This window comes from Cinclus cinclus, chromosome Z, assembly GCF_963662255.1.
Source record: "Cinclus cinclus chromosome Z, bCinCin1.1, whole genome shotgun sequence".
Classification (NCBI taxonomy): domain Eukaryota; kingdom Metazoa; phylum Chordata; class Aves; order Passeriformes; family Cinclidae; genus Cinclus; species Cinclus cinclus.
Window position 1 is genome coordinate 73,771,748 of NC_085084.1, and position 17,025 is coordinate 73,788,772.

Consider the following 17,025-nt stretch of genomic DNA (forward strand, 5'->3'; position numbering starts at 1 on the left):
CTATTGGAGCAGCCTAGAAGTACAGTTGAAATGTCAGTATGGAAATTGGTCATATTCCAGTGAATTTTGTGAGGGGTGTGTTTAAGGATAAAAAGCTTATTAACACACTTCAGATTCCTTGTTCATGGCCCAAAACATGCACAGAAGCTTTCAAAGCTGAAAAGACAAGTATTTTCTGATTTCTCTATTTTGCTCCTAGTCTTAGCAACACTTCATGCATGAGAATTCTAAGGAATATTTTTCTCATTTAGTGCAAGATTGAGAGACGTAAGAGATAGATCCTTGAAGAGATTTCAAGCACACTGTAGTTGTGAACAGAGAAACTGGTTTAGAGGCAATCATCAAAGTTCTGCCAACAAACCCAGCTAATTAACAGGAATATCCTCCACATGACATATGTTATGTTAAGCCCTCCCGAGGGTGATAAATACTGTGAAACAGAAGTATGCAGTTTGTGACACAGTATCAGGTTGCCTTCCTGCCAAGTCATCCTTCGGGAACAGAAAGTGAAAAGAACTTGCATGGTTTTGCCTATGCCAGCAAGACATGCAGGATTTAAGCTCTACAGAAAGCATAAACAACCGATAATATAACCCTTTGTAAAAAAATCCAAACCAAAACAGCAGCAGGAACAGCTTCCACATAAAGGAGTTTACAAGAACTTGTCTAGTGACTTTTAGAAAAAAAATGAACCCTGCTAATTTAAAGTGGCTATGTAATTAGCAGGTCAAATCACAATTCCACCTGTATAGAATGTTCTTGAATGTAATCTCTAAAATATAGTTGGCCAGTATCAAAGGATTGCAAGTATTCAGTTCTTTTCTCATTTTAAGTATATCTGTGAAACAGGTAATTGAAAAATGGAAACACTTCTCTCCTGTTTTACTTACACCTCATCTTAAGCCATCTGCTATCATAGCTATACATTTTTTCAGTATTTGTGTGTGTATGTAAATACATTGCCTTCCAGCATGTAAGGAGGGTGACCTAGGAGTGCCCATAAGGCACTGGGGTGTATATTATTCTGCAGAGTTCTGGAGCTGCACCAACTTGAAAGGATAGCAGCTAATTGTTGGTAGTCCTTTGGAGGAGTAAAAGGAAACAGGGAAACAAAAGTAACTCATTAAAATTTCTGGAGTAAGATGCTTCCCTGAGGAGAGGTGGCATGTTGTTTTGCAGATTGTTCTTTGGTCTTAGGGAATATCCTCAGTAATCTTAGCGAAATACAGTGTGATACACTGTTCCTTTTGTGAAATGTTCCATAGAGAATATTCTCAGATTGTCTTAATTAATTTGTCTGATTGCTTATGTGATTACATTTTTGTTTTTCTTTAATGTCAGGTGTGGTGTATCTTTGAAGTGCTTTAAATAGTTCTAAACTGCATTCTTATGTTATTTTGTTCTGACAGAAGTCAGTTGCTCAAAGAAAGAAGTGTACAAAACAACAGCAATTCTGATTTTGTGTTTGGGGAAAACATGGTTGAAAGAGTTTTGGTCAGATCTGCACATGCTGGCAGACTTTTTATCAAGGTCAGTGTGCTTAAGAGTATAATTACTTTTTCAGATATTGATTCTTTTTAGGTCCTCCTTCTTTTAAAGATGTGAGTAAATATGGTTCCAACATCTCTTGAGGAGAAAATTTCTAAGAATGTGCTGTTGGAGGGGTAAGAATTCTTATCTTCACCACCCTAAATGTATTCTTTAATTACTAATGCATACCAATATGGATTTCTGGTCCATATTTTCTTCTTGAAAAAGTGTTTTTTATCTATTCCATGTAAAGTGGAACACCCACAATATAAGATAAAAGAATGTGGTTCCTGCTGCTCTAGTAACATCCGCCATAACTGTAAAGAGATTGGATACCTGAAGGGAGCCTGCAAGAAGGCTGAAGAGAAGGGGAAATGGCTTCAAACTGCAGGAAAGTAGGCTTAGGTTTGATATTAGGAGGAAATTCTTCTCTTTTGAGGGTGATGAGACCACAGGAAAACAATGGTAGAAATGCTGTGGATGCCCCATCCCTGAAGGTCATCCAGGGTGACCATCCAAGGCCAAGCTGGATGGGGTCTGAACGACCTGGTCTAATGAAAGGTGTCCTTTTCCATAGCAGAGATGTTGGAACCAGATGATCTTTAAGGTCTATTTCAACCCAAACCATTCTGTGATTCTATGAGGGAATATGTATGAGGGAAGAATAAGTATGAGGGAAAAATTGGACACCCACCCTAGAGAGTGGCTATGCATGTTAAAGCATATTGTGCATGTTTGTGAGGCAACTTAAGTCCTGAAGGACTCTAGGACAAAAAAGTGGCTCCCAGGCTGAGGACTGCATCATTGAAAATGGAATTGCAATTCAGTTTTCAATTGAAGTAGGATGAAAACTGTATGCTTATCTGCCAGGTAAAAAGCTTAGGGTTTGGGCTATGACTTCTGACCAAGATTTATATATATGGTATGAGTTGAGCCACTGAGCACTGTCAGGAGCCACAAGCATTTATTTAGATATACCTAAGAAAATATATCTGCAAAACTGAAGGTGATAGAAATTGTTAAGTCCTATGAGGTTTTGTGCTGACTTGAGATCTAAACTGCTCTTCTGGGAACTATGGGCTTGAACTGGAAATAAACCACCACCTTAACATCTAAGTTCTTCAGTGGATTTAAATACTAGTCCAGGATCCACACAAAGAGGTCATTCTTCTTGGAGAAGAATGATTTACTGATTCTATGATAATAATATTACTTCTTCTAGAGACTGAAATTGTATCATCTGGGCTAGTTTTTACTGTGAAGCTATTAAAATTGCTGATCTTCAGCCTAGTATGCATTAAATGATTCAGTGTTCTGTTTGATATAAAGTAATATAGCCATTTTGTAAAACAGGAATTCTTACTTCCCCTTTGTTTTTTCAGAGTCCTGAGAGGCATCCCAAGCTGTGTAATGAAGCTGATTTACACAAAGGAGAAATAACATCCATGTCCACAGGGTCTTCTCATGTTGGGCCACAAACAAGTAAGCATACTCTGCAAACAAGCACAATTAGCTTTGTTAGTATGTTTCACTGTATTTTAGAGGATGTCAGATGGGTGGTAGTTTATAATTTTCATCCGTTCTCAAGGTATCCAGTCTATGGATAAGACTCTATGAGTAAGTACGCTTACAGTATGTAAAATCTATATTCAGAAAGCAGCAACAGTTTGGTTTATGACATATGGACTGGACTAACTTCAGAAAGCATGATATTAATTACTCAAGAAAATCTTGCAGAATATTATTATTTAGTACAGATTATTATTTACTGTTTGAAAAAAGCTGCAGCAACCTTTATGAATGCCTTGTGGACCACATTGTTGAATTACAATTTTTGGCTGTCTGCTGCTTGCATTTTTCAAATTCTCATATAAATTACTTTGTTGTTTTGAATCATAATTGTGGGACTGAAAGTTCTATACAGACAGATTTCAGGGCTTTGTTTGTGACTCTGGTGTGAGATTTTCTAGTAAGCAAGCCATGTAAACCTAGGCTGTGAGAGAGTCCCCAACAGGCCCCTATTGTGAATCTTCTTGACAAATTTGGCACTCCTCTTTAATAACAGATGTATTAGATCCTGTGATTTGTGTAAGCATTCTTACAAGTAAAAAAATTATAAAAATAAAGCCTTCAGAAAATGTGTATAGATTATGCAAAGATATAGAGCTTTGTAACAGTGTTGTTCCTTTCAGATCTTGTCCTTCTGTATTTTTGTTAAATATTCATTGTATATGTATTATTATTCTGAATACTGGGATATATATACTCAGCATAACAACATATCAGTTGAGTTTAATTTGGAAAATCAGCTCCTAAATATTTAGCCCTTGTCTCTGCTTGTTTCTGTTTGTCCCTTGGGACAAACCTTTGCAACTATAGACAGCCCTGTTCAATTCTGCATGAGCCTTTATAGTGAGGTATTTTGTATTCCTGCCTTTTCATCTTATATTTGTTCCTTTGGCCAAAAAGCATTATTAGTAACACTAAACAATGTCAGATACAACAGGTATTACAAGGTCACATCCTGTGTACTAGTTTTTTTATCCTAAAAATATTCCCAAAATGTTCCCTGTACAGAAAGTTGTTTTTTTTTCCCTTCAGAAAGAGCTTTGTTGAGGAATGCAACACTAATTGAATCAGCAGCTGCTTGTATTTCCAAGCCAGTGGAGAAAATCCTGTTAGATAAAGTTGAAGTTATAACTGGAGAAGAAGCAGAACACAATGTATTGCAGGTGTGTATTTCATAGACCTTAACAGTGAGTAGCTTTGCTGTTGAAAAGAACATCTAGATTTATTGCAGATGCAGCAATCTGAAAATAACTTCAAGTTATATTTTAAATTTCCGCGTTTTTAAAGCTATGCCTCAGCTAAACAATTTTTCTGTAAATTGGTACTTTCTTGTTCATATTATGTTTGTTCATTTTGTAGTCCCTTTCAGTAAGTGCTATTTCTGTGGTATTTTATAGGCATCTACACAGTATACTAGCTGTAGCCAAAACCTCAGAACTGGAAGTGATTTGAGTAAAGATGGGGTTTATGAAAAAAATTTTTGGGGGAAAAAAAAGCAATGTGTTGTTAAAGTAATTTGTTTGATAGTTCAGCTAAAATATCGTCCCAACCTGGCAGGGCATATCTTGCTATTCTTTGTCTTCAAAATATTATCTTCTCAAAAAACAGCACTTACAATTTTAACAATCTTAACATTATTTTTTCTTTCATTGAGTATTCTGTCTTGGCAGAACACAAAAGTTTTGCTGTCTTTGGAGCAGTACTCTTCTAGTAGCAGTACTGGTATACTGGGCTGCATAACATTCGTAACAAGTGAGGAAATAAGGTTGTACAACTTTTGCAACAAATTTAGCTATGCTGGTGGATATCATAGACAAAAAGATAATAAAGATGAAATAATTGAAAAAGTAAACTGGGATTCAAACTGTATGTTTTCTGTGATGAGAAAAGAGTTTAGCACAGATCTAGGAGCCATTTCATTTTAAGTAATAATGGTGACATATCTATATATCTACCTTTGTACACATGCATATGGATGTATTAAAAAGTTTTACAACTGTTAAATTTTAGAGCAAATAAAAATAGCATTGGCTGGAAGTTTTCATCATTAATTTCTCTTTCAGATTAATTGCAAGCTCTTTGTATTTAACAAGATTTCTTTAACCTGGACCGAAAGAGGGAGAGGATCCCTGAGGCTTAATGACACTTCTAGCAATAAGCATGGAATGTTGCAGTCAAGACTAAGTATGAATTAAATAATTAAATACCCCATACAGAAAACACCAAATAACTTGTATTATTGTTGGCCAGAGTTTATTTCAGACTGTTTAAATCTGTAAGATCATTACATTTAAGTCAAGTTCCTGAGAATTTTTTACCTGTTAAAGTTCCCCGTGTTACACACTGAGGAACTGGGCTCACATATATTGTTAGGTTCTGTGTACTTCTCTGCTGCACTGTGTCTTCAGCTCAGTCACCAGTCTAACAGTTTGCTCTTTGTTCTGTGTTTTCAGTAACACTGTTTCAAGGCTCCTTTGGAATACTGTTCTTACTGTGCTGTCACTTCCTTTATACTGTACTGAACAGTTTCAGCAATTTCAGTTTTCAGAATATTTATTTGTGTTCCAGACATATTGAAAGAAACTAATAAATTTGGATATTAAAAAAAATAAAAATCTCACTATATCAGGGGTTTAGACCAAGTAAAAAAAGAATAATTGTTGAAAGTATTAGTTGTATACAAGTGCTGTAGAAAACAGCTGCAGCATATCTTACCATATTAACCTTCTAATTTTAGTTATGCGAAATCAAGGTAGTTTGAGACTGATTCTCAACACACAACTCTGGGAACAAATGGTTATTAAAAGAGCAAACAGAAGGAGCCTGTGTTTCACTGCAACAGATCAAGGGGACCATTCTGTTCAAGTATTTCTAACTCAGGTGAGTGTGAGACAACAGCTCCACCCAAAACCCCACTTCATCTGAAGGTTAGTTTTAGCAAATGACCTTCATGCTCTACCCCACTTCATCTGAAGGTTAGTTTTAGCAAATGACCTTCATGCTCTATCAGCCTAAGCTCAGCTTAGATGCTACATGGCTTTTATTATGGAATGTGTTACAATGATATTTCAAAAAAACAGATGTGATGATCTGCCTTAAGAAAGACATTTCCAGGCTCTGGTTCACATACCACCAATGGAATGGATATCATTCCAGTAATATGCAGGAATAGCTCTTTTTTAATGGAAGCAATACACTGATAATTTCTTCACAGGTAGTTACAATTTTGTAAGTTACTCTGGTAACTTTCTGCCAAGGTTCTCAACACAGCACTTGGAACAAATGGAACAAATCCATCCAGTGTAGGACCTCAGTTTCTCAGTTGAGGAGAACAGAGTTTCAATATCACCTTGTGTAAAACTGTAGTCCTGGGAATCCCGATTTTCTGCAGCAAGGGTTGAATTAGAGATGGAAATGTGCTGGACTTATTTGCACATAAATAGCATATATGTCCCAAATTGGAAAGTGAGAGCATACAGATGGTTTTAAGGATGTTTACGATTTCCCCAGTAGATCTTCCTAGGAAGGATTCAGCTTGCTGGGAAAGAAAAATAAATGATCATTTCCAGGAAGTTAATACATAATATAATACATAAGCAAAGCACCAATCACTGTATATGCAAGTGCAAGTCTGTAACTTCATAACAGGGATTGACTTAACTATGGCTGTGCTGGACTGCTGGTCTGCATGTGAGAATTATAAATGTCCTGATTTCCATGTGTGGTAGCCTGTTTTCATAGAGTGTATTTTATGCAATTTACATTCTGTAAATTTGTCTTGGCACTACTAGGCAGTAAAAATAGACATGTATGGGTGTGGCAAAGGTTGCAGGAAGCTGCTTCCACAGTTGCTGAAGAGGCTGGTATCCATCCCTACAGCATCCATTTGATGATTTTCTTTCTTACTTCTAGAATCAAACTCAGGAATCATTCAAAATATCAACTACTCCATATAAACCGAGCTGTTCTTCAGGGAAAGTACAAGGTTACGTTTCTTGTAACTATAGAGAAAATAAGCAACAGCTGCATATAAAGCTCAGACCACATGAATAAACTTCAAATTACTTGTATTTACATTAATATTTGGATGTGAACTATTATGTGTGAATCTTAAGGTGATTGTTTTTGTTAAGAAAGGACAAAATACAACTCTTCCATTATTTTTTAAATGAAATTTTAAAAACAGATTTTTCTCAGTTGTTTTGGACTGTATACATTTTATGTTCTTCAGGCAAGCTCAAAAGACACTGAACACCTCTTTGCAGCAATACATCATCGCCTTGTGGCCTTGCGAAGCTTTGCTGAGCAAGAGCCAGATGCTCATCAAGTAGACACAGAGTCAGAAACAGCTTTTCAGCCATTAAACTGTGATAGTGATGATGATGAAGAACTAACTCAAGTGAGCAGCACTGGATCTGGTAAGTGGAAGTTTTGCTGGAAATGTGTAATCCTTTCAGGGTATTTGCTTAAAGTAATGAAAATGGGATTTTATTTTATTTTTTTTTTATTTTTATGCTGGCTATAACTTTTCTCTGATACCAGTACTCCTTTTTCAGGTAAAAATAGGGTAACTCCTTTTAGTATTTTGATTTACTACTATTAAGATGTAAGGTTTTGCCAGCTCAAGTATCTACACATATTTATAGCCATGGAACACTCTTGACAAAAGCTTGAAGTTTAAGGAATTTTATAATATCAAGCATTACCTAAATGTTTTTTTTTCCAGTATATTTCAGCAGAAATTACTAGAGATGTTGAGATACTGGTTTTACTTTGAGTAAGTGAAGGATGAGTCCGTTCACATCAGTGATTAACTTGTTACTAAAAGCCTGGAGTGCAGTGTGTTTGCTGAGATATTTATTATATCATTTTTAACTTAATTCAAAACATGATTCTTCATCGGCTGTAACAACTACCTCAACTAGGAAATCTGCAGGGCAACATTTACACACCAATTTTCTTCACTGCGACAAAAATGTAGGTTCCTCAGAGAGAAAAATGCCACTAAAGATATAAGATATTAATACCTTAACGCTTCTGTTAATGCAACTCACAACAGGGCTGTGGTCCCAATTGCAGAAATCAAGGCAGAAAGAGCTGTTGGACTTAAAAGCTCTTCTATCTTAGCAAAAGAATATTTCAGAAGCAAATTCGCTGCTTGTGTCAAACTGCTACAGTGGATACAGGAGCTGCCAATTAGGTGTGATTTTTCAACAGATGGACTATATCAAGCAACTCTGAGTTGTGCTCACAGGATTAGTTTCCCTCTTCAGCTAGGTAACATACTGTCCTTATAATATAAATATTCCTTTCAATAACTATTCATCAAGAATCAAGTAATGGACAGTAATAGCTATTAAGTACTGTTTCCCTAAGGAGACATTTTTTTCCTCCTTTATCATAGAATCATAGAATATCCTGAATTTGACGGCGCCCTTAAGGATCATCGAGTCCAGCTCCTGGCCCTGCACAGCACACCCCAGAAGTCACAGACCACGTGCCTGAGAGCATTTACCAAATGCTTCTTGAGCTCTGTCAAGCTTGGTGCTGTGACCACTGCCCTGGGGAGCCTGTTCCAGTGTCCAACCACCTTTTCCTGATGAAAGGTGAAAAACCTTTTGCTGATATCCAACCTAAACCTCCCCTGACACAGCTCCAGGCCATTCCCTCAAGTCCTGTCACTGGTCATCTCAAAGAAGAGATCAGTTTCTGCTCCTCCTCCTCCTACCTCATGAGGAAGTTGAAGACCCCAATGAGGTGTCCCCTCAGTCTCCTCTTCTCCAGGGACAACAAGCCAAGTGACCTCAGCTGCTCCTCACACATCTTCCCCTTAAGGCTCTTGGTCATCCTGCTTCTGATAGACTCCATTACCTTTATATCCTTCTTATATTGAGTTGACCCAAAACTGCACACAGTTTCTGATAACATGGAAATCTTGTATGGAGCTTGATTCCTTCCCAGAATACCTAATAAGAACTCTTTCTTCTTTCTGAGGAAAAAAAAAAAGGGCGGGAGGGAGAGGGAAAAGTAGCACAGGAACACAGATATGCAAGTTAAATTTATGACTTCTGATACAAATATTCAGATGACAGACAGCAAACAGATTCTGAACTGTGTGAAGTGGTTTTTTTACCTTGTCCTTTCAGTTTAAGCATCTGTGCCTCATTCATTCCAGTTTGTAACAACATTTTCAACAATCCCTTTCAAGTGCTTTTTTAAATGGCTTCTATAATTTTCTGCTTAATCTCTTCTCAGAGCCACAGTGTTTTAATTTGCACACATTTCAGTTACTGGTATCCAAGTCACTCTCCACCTTCAGACATTCAATCTCACCCATGACTGTCCCTGGAAATCTCTTTTACAAAAATGGAAGAATAATAAGCCTTATGGTTTTTGAACAGGAAGAGGTCAGTTTTAAATACCAGCATAGAAATGTCTATTTAGATACAATAGAACAGATCGTGTTTTTTTAAGAGTGCTTGTTTTAATCTTAATTTTCATTCTTTCATTTTCATTGAAGAGTATATGTGAATAAATAATCTTCTCTTTATTGATGTAACTCAGTTTCGGAGAGTACATCTCCTTAAGAGTATATAAATGTTAAGTGTAAGTCTTCAGAGACTGTTTCTTTACAAGAAATAGAAGAATTTACAAAATACACCTGCATTTTATTTCATTCCATTCTATTTTTTTTTCTCACTCACCCCCAAGTGGTTATCTTTTCTTAATATAGCAATTTCCGTCTTGATAAACTGAATTCACACAGTTGCCTAGATTATGCTATGTATTTCAAGACAATGTAAAAATACATGAGAAATTAGATAGACATGAGAAATTAGATAATTGTCTTCATAGTATCTTTATAATAATTGTCTTTAGTGCTTGAGACTAAAGAAGAAAGCAAAACTTATATACATAATAAGTGAATTATGGACAATGAAGTGATCCTTTGTATTTGCAAGACTTTTTTTGCTAGCATTCTTTACAGAAAATTCTTAATCTACAGTATATTAATGCTATAAAGAGATGATGTATCAGGTAGTAGAGATACTTCTATGATTTTGTGAGCTCAGTACAGACATGTATTCCAGTATTTTTAAAATCCCTAGTTGAATTGTTTTACTTTCAAGTAGAGATATTAATTTCATAAAGTCCATAAAGGCAAATTTGTTGTGCCTGACATTTTTATCAGATCACATTTCACCAGTGACAGCCTGAATATTTTTACCAACAAATTGCGCTGTAAATCTGAGTGGAGAGAAAAAGAACCATTAATCTTGAAACAGATTTTAAGAGTGGATGGGATCAGTAACTCCATGGAGAGTATTTATCTTTTTGCTCTGACTATAAAGTGAGCTGAGGAAATGAATTTAGACTAAACAGTAAACTTCTTGGCTGACAAAAGTCAAACAAGTGAAGTACATGGGAGGTACAAGTATGGCAGTGTCACTAGGCCAATACTATGCATTACTCTTTATACTCCACCTCACCAATCTGAAATCTTCTCCTAACTTCACTCTGATTGAGGGATCCTCTCTTTTGATTGATGTGTCCTCTCTGGAATTTATCTTGGAAACTATTAGAATGAAATCAAAGATTCTGGAATCTAGGACTAGGTAAGTCCCAAGAAGACTCTCCATACCCATACCTTACAAGAAAAATCACAGTGTGCAAAGACATAAGAGTGTATTCCATAAGGGTCCACAAAGAATTGCATGGATTTTGGAGACCACTGGTATTGACAGCCAATAGTCTCTAAACACCAGTAATGTGTTGGTCTGAGAGCCAGACAGTATCATAACACAGAAATGCAAAAGCAAATGCATTTGCAGAAATGAAAAACGTTTTGTTTTAAGGACATTTTCTGGTCCACTATACACGTGCTTCCCATCTCAGCTTCATTAGCACTCTCTCTTATGCTGGATTTTATCAAGATTTAAAATGTTACAAGAGCTTTCTTTCTATTCTGAAGCAAAGTACTTCAAAAATTCTTAAAGGAACTACTCTTCAGCAACTCCACAGTAACTACTGAAAAATCACTATCTTTGTTTGGCATTTCTTGTCAATTAAATTTAAATTCTTAACAGTTGTTAGGGATTCCAAACTATGAGCTAACACACACACACCTGATAGTGATTAAAACTGAGTAAAAAGGAAAAGTTAAGAATTAACTTCTCTGTTGGAGTTTCTGTATTCTTTTCAGCAGGCACCAGTAATATCTAAAGCAGAGAAAAAGACACTCTGTGATTGAAGGAAAGAGAAGGGGGGAAATCAGATTTAATATTTTCACAAACACAAGCTTTCATTTCACCTGTAAGAGATTTTAAATTTTTAGTAAGTATTTAGGGGTGGCCAGATGGTAGCAGCGATTTTTAAGCAAGTACTGTGATAGTGGTATTATGTGTTTGATATTAGTCAGTTCTACCTACTTTCTGCAGATGAGTCAAAGTCACAGAGATTATGCACCAAAATCACTTTCTCATAACTAATGAGCTGTTTGAAGGGATGTTGGATTTCTCTGTTTTCTGAGCATTTGCAATGAAGCCTTAAGACACTGTACCCTCCACAGAGTGAGACAATTTGCATCCTGGGTACATTGTCCTACCTGGACATCAGATTCCTTAGTGTTTTTTGTGCTTGTCTTTATTGACATGGAGGGTCATAGGCTTCATTCATGATTCACATGCTCAAATATTTGTGAATAATCCTGTGTTATCTAGTTACCTATTTACCTAAACCAAGAACTGATCATATCCAAACTTTACCCTACTGCTTTGGTATTATGAAATGCTGGATTGTTTCAAAACATGAATATGTTCAAATAAGCAAGATTTTTTAAAATAAATTCTTTTTCAGATCATTCTAGATGGAACCGCAGGCGGTCTGTTGTCTGCTCATGATATCTGGCAGAGGTTACAACAGCTTATTTGGGAACTCATCTTCCCAAAATGTCTAAGCTGACTCATCAGCCCCTGGAGGGAGGAAATCAGATGCATATTACTTTATGACTTTTAAATAGAGATTAATTATAGACACAACTTGATTTCTGGAGAAAGAACTTCAGATGCACTGTTGAGGATTCCAGGCAGCCTCTTTGCACTGAGTTGTGAATAACACCATAGCTTCCAATAGTCAAGAACTGTTACAAATATTTTCAATTTTAGAATTAAATCTATTTAGATACATTATTAGAGTAAGGAATTTTATAGGGAATATGTACTTGTTCATCATATTGATGGATAATACCACATAACCATGAACTTAAGCATATATAATAATATATGTGAACAGATATTTGTTACTTTTAATCTGTTATTTAAAATATACATTTGGAAAGCTTTAAGCTAGGTGTCACTGAAAACATTTATTTAAAATTGTGTGGTAACATTAAGCATCCTATTTGTAAGTACATATAAGCAAACTCTGGGGTGGCAGTTTAGCATGACCAAGGCCTATAGAACCCAGCCTTCAGACAAGGGATTTTATTTAATGTTTATTTTGAAAATATCTGGAGTGATATACTGGCTGCAGAATTTTGTTTAAGGGAAAAGAACCATGACCTGTATCTTTCAGCTGTACACATCAAAAGAATTCACCATGAAGAAGTAAAAGCCTGTTCTAAGGGCCATGTGAACTTTAAAATTTAAGGTGTATCTGCTTGCTCATGAACACCTCTCTAGCTGAACAAAACAAGCACCTGCAATTGTGTATATTTATTATCCATTTGATATACACAAATAAATGCAGTACAACAGGATATCTACATTAAAAAAATCCCTTAAATGTGTGAGATTATCTGAGATTACTTCTGCTTTAGTTGTAGCTATTCCTAACAGCATCATTCATATGTTACACACTCACCTGTGCACAATAATCCCAACAGTGGCCAAGACACAGTTGCTCTGTCAAAGTCATTCCACAAACTACTGCCTTCTACCTAAACATTTTTGTGAGGAAAAATCCTCCTAATTCTAATACCTGTCAATCAAGACTTGCAGGGTCATTCATAAGCCTATGAACAGTAAGACACACCACTTATGTTCCATGTTTTCATTCTGTCAAAGATAGAATTTGCTATCTCTCCACTGCCACTTCCCTGATGTCTTGCATATTGTTTGTCATTCTTAGAGCTAAAACAATGTTCTGAAATATCTCAAGTCCTTTTAATTAAGGTAATTGTAATGATTTCTCACTCTAGAAAGCTGCAACACACCTGAACAGTCAAGTTACAGTTTAGTTTTCCCATCTGAACACGTGCACAAAGCTGGAACCATACTAGTTTTTTCCTTAATTCTCAGTGCACTATCAAGATTAGCATCCAAATGAATCTGAAATAGATATCTGGATCACACTTAATCCTAAATGGATTTAAGGATTTCGTTAGCACTTTTTTACTTCTGCTTTAGCTGTAGCTATTCCTAACAGCATCAAAGTTAGCACTTGTCTGACATTGATTTAGCATCTGGATGACAGTAAATTTAAGTAGAACTTGATTTTTACCTTCAGGAAAAAGGGAGTGTTTCCCAACAGAGCACCTATGTCAAACAGTGAAGCATGGGGATTCTCTTTGACTCCAGTCTGCCAATAACAAAAACATTCTTTCCATAATGAGCTGTACATTGTGTCCATTGTTATCAGACTCACTATTGACCACAACAGTATTTACATCACTGACCTTCATATTTCATTGCTGCAACTCATCCTTCAGGGACAAAGCTCCGTGTTATAAAAACTCAGGCAGTTGTAAAACACAGCAGCCCTACATATTTAGCAACAGGTCATGGTGATAAGTTTGCCCTGGAGTTCAGCTGGCTATGCACTCAGTGAATGCAGTTTGATTTCAAAGTCTGTCCTGATAATCAAAGCTTTCCTGTGAAACAGGATTTAAGCACCTGAGTGTCATAATACCATACCACTCTAAATTCTACTACAGCTGTAAAATCCTTGGCAAATGAGGGAGGTTTCCAGGGCAGGGACAGCAGAACTTTTCAGACACAGGACTTACACTTTGTAATTTGCTCCAACAAAATACAGAACAAAGTTTATAAATAAATGTTCTTTTGACTGCCTCTTCCTAAGATCCTTATGTATACACAAGTATGTGTATAAACACACAGTGATGTGCACACACACTCACTAAGGTTCATCTCCTAAAAGCTGAGGAGGAAAAGAGACATTTATTTTAAAGACATTGAAAACTTTGGTAATAGAGGAAAAAATTGTACTCTAAAGAACCTAGTTATGCATTCTCTTTAGTCTCATTGCACTAAAATTCACTGTTCCTCAAGCCTGAAGGTACACCATTATGTAATGTATTAACTTGGTTCTAAAAATGTAGTTTGTCATTTTATGACATGCAATTTCCATGTCTCAACAATAAACAATTTTCTTACCACTTAAATTTCTGTGTAACTAGTAGTCTTATTTTGTGTCCCAGTTAGAGCTTCTGCAGTTCCATGCTGCAGAATCTCAAGCCTGCTTTCCTAAGGAAACAATGTGTAAGTGGTTGTGCACTCCATCCACCCATCTGTCAGACCCACATTGAGTCCACTGTCCAGATTCCAAAAATTGAATGTTCTAAGACAATTTAAATTCTTCATGAAAATTGGCACTTGCTGAGTGACAGAAATCAGAGAAAGGAACCCTTTGAGGAATCAGTTTCAGGGTAAGCTTGGTATTTTCTGTGATGTTAGTGGGGCTGAGTGGTGTTATTGCTACCTCTGTACAAGCTGTAGCACTTTCTGGGAGTAAGGAGAAACAGACCATGGAAGGATGGGTCCCTGTAGCCTGAAGCGAGGTGTAAAGACATGACTCAAACCCAAATATGAAACTAGGCAACATAATTTTTTTTTTCCAGATGAATTTTTATTTATGTATGACAAACCCCAGTGACATTTATATACATAATGTAGAGCATGAAGATCTTAATGTATTCATGCAGTAGTAATTTTTCCAAGGAGGGAAAACTAACAATTTCTAATAATAATGATATATTCTACTAAGATTATGAACTTCTAGCAAAATCTGCTTGTAGGGGATAGACTGAATGTCCTACTTTACATTCTGGAGACATTTGTATCTCTTTCTAAATCTTGTCACTCACATTTTTTATGTCATGCTTTTTAGTGATCTCTAAAATAGTTTTGGCAGACTGTATGAAGTTAAGAGTTAGGTAATGTCTCTGTTGAATAAAAGAATGCAGGAAAATCTTCTAGCACATTTGCTTTCACTGCTAGTGACAGCCAGTATAACATGGACAGAGAGGGAAAGAGCATCCTCATTTCCCTAACATGGGTTTTCGAGGCCTTACCACGGGGGCATGCTAGCAGGAAAATTTAGAAAAAGTATGCATGGCCTATTTTACAGCAGTTCTCTATCTGAAAAAGTGAACTTCAAATCAGAACAGCCTTCTTTCACAAACACTACAGTTACTAGTCAACATAATGTGTCTGCAGCTGTTTGAGCATATTCAAATTGCTTCTGAAATGTTGACTTCAATTGTATTAGACCACTTAAGGGATGGTGTAGTTTGCTTTGCATTAGCAAAGAGTGGGAACAAAAGTAGAAAAGTAAATCTCCGATAATTAAAATATGTTCTAATGGAAGTGTGGACAAGAAAGATTGCTTCTCTCATTGGTTTTGAGAAAAAAAAGATAAGTAATTTGCATAGCTGTGCTTAGTATTCTTTTTCTTAAACTTCTTCTTTGATTTTGTAATCTGGAATTTCTGAAACAAATTATACGACTCAACTATCAGCAATCAGTGATGAGGGTACATACATTGCAAGCAACGCGCAAGCACATGGATAGAATATGGAATCAAATTCTATCAGACTACTTGCCTTGTAAGACTCTGATGTGTTGCATGAGTGACTTGTTCTCTAAGCGTTAGTCTTGAGTTTTCCTCTGGATTATCAGAATTAACACCTGCAGTCAGATGGTTTCAAAATCCTAAGACTTGATTTTATGAAATGTTATAGTGATGGTGTGTTTACCTCCTCCCCTGTGAATGCAGGTCACAATGATAGCATCACTATTTTAAACACAAAGAAACCACCATCATTTTCCATTATCAGTAGCACTGAGGGTTACATAGAGTAAGTCTAGACAATGCAAATAACTGGATAAGTCAATTATATACTGGTTATTAATTAAACTATCACAAGAAGGCATTATTTACAGACTTAAAGGAGTAGAAATGATTAATTGTCCCAGATTGTAACTGCACTATAAGCAACATATACATTTTTGGGGGTGGAAAAAGGCTACATATGGAGATTATCTTATATGAAACAGCTGACATAGTCGCACATTGCCAGTTTTGCAGCTAGTGAAATTTAGGGAATAATTTATTGTTTATGTAGAAATTTTTCCAGTTACTTTGTTACACAGAATATTTTGTGTATCACATAGATATTTTTTAAAGTTTATTGTATACCTTGAAGCATCTAGAGCTAAGGATGCCTGGTTTTCTATGGATTTTTATCTTGAAATTTACATCATGTACTCCTTGGTGTCTAAAACGGGCATTTCTCTGAAGCATTTTTCAAAGTTCTGGCAGTATTGAGACATCTGTTTCCATGAAAAATTTTTAAGTAACCCAAACCAAAGTTGGTTTTGGTCAGCAAAGTTATTATGGTGGGAATTCACTCCTAGTCTATATTTTTGTCCTGTAAGGATACCAGGTTTAAATGCCTGTGTTTATTAATTCAATTTTGCATGAAAAAATCTGTCCCTTAATCCACTGATATATTGTTTTAAAGTCATTGAAAATGGGGCATGAAGACATGTCATATGTCACAAACTGAATATATCTCAAAATAGGTAAAAGGTCATTTGACAGATACATGTGTCTTCTTGCTGTGTATCAGGTGTATGTTCAAATCAAGAATTGTAGTGAAGGAGCAATTAGTGTCTAATGAACATT

At 36.0% G+C, this 17,025-nt stretch overlaps 1 protein-coding gene across 1 annotated transcript in view; it reads left to right on the forward strand.

The window, feature by feature from the left end:
• The window catches only part of RANBP3L (RAN binding protein 3 like), a 28,982-nt gene extending 17,398 nt beyond the window's left edge, over positions 1-11,584 (forward strand). The window contains exons 9-15 of the mRNA XM_062513636.1: positions 1,410-1,530; positions 2,913-3,012; positions 4,132-4,262; positions 5,163-5,283; positions 5,837-5,979; positions 7,331-7,517; positions 11,538-11,584. Coding sequence (XP_062369620.1) covers positions 1,410-1,530; positions 2,913-3,012; positions 4,132-4,262; positions 5,163-5,283; positions 5,837-5,979; positions 7,331-7,517; positions 11,538-11,584 — 850 coding nt within the window. The remainder of the gene's footprint in view (positions 1-1,409; positions 1,531-2,912; positions 3,013-4,131; positions 4,263-5,162; positions 5,284-5,836; positions 5,980-7,330; positions 7,518-11,537) is intronic.
• The last annotated feature ends 5,441 nt before the right edge of the window (positions 11,585-17,025 follow it).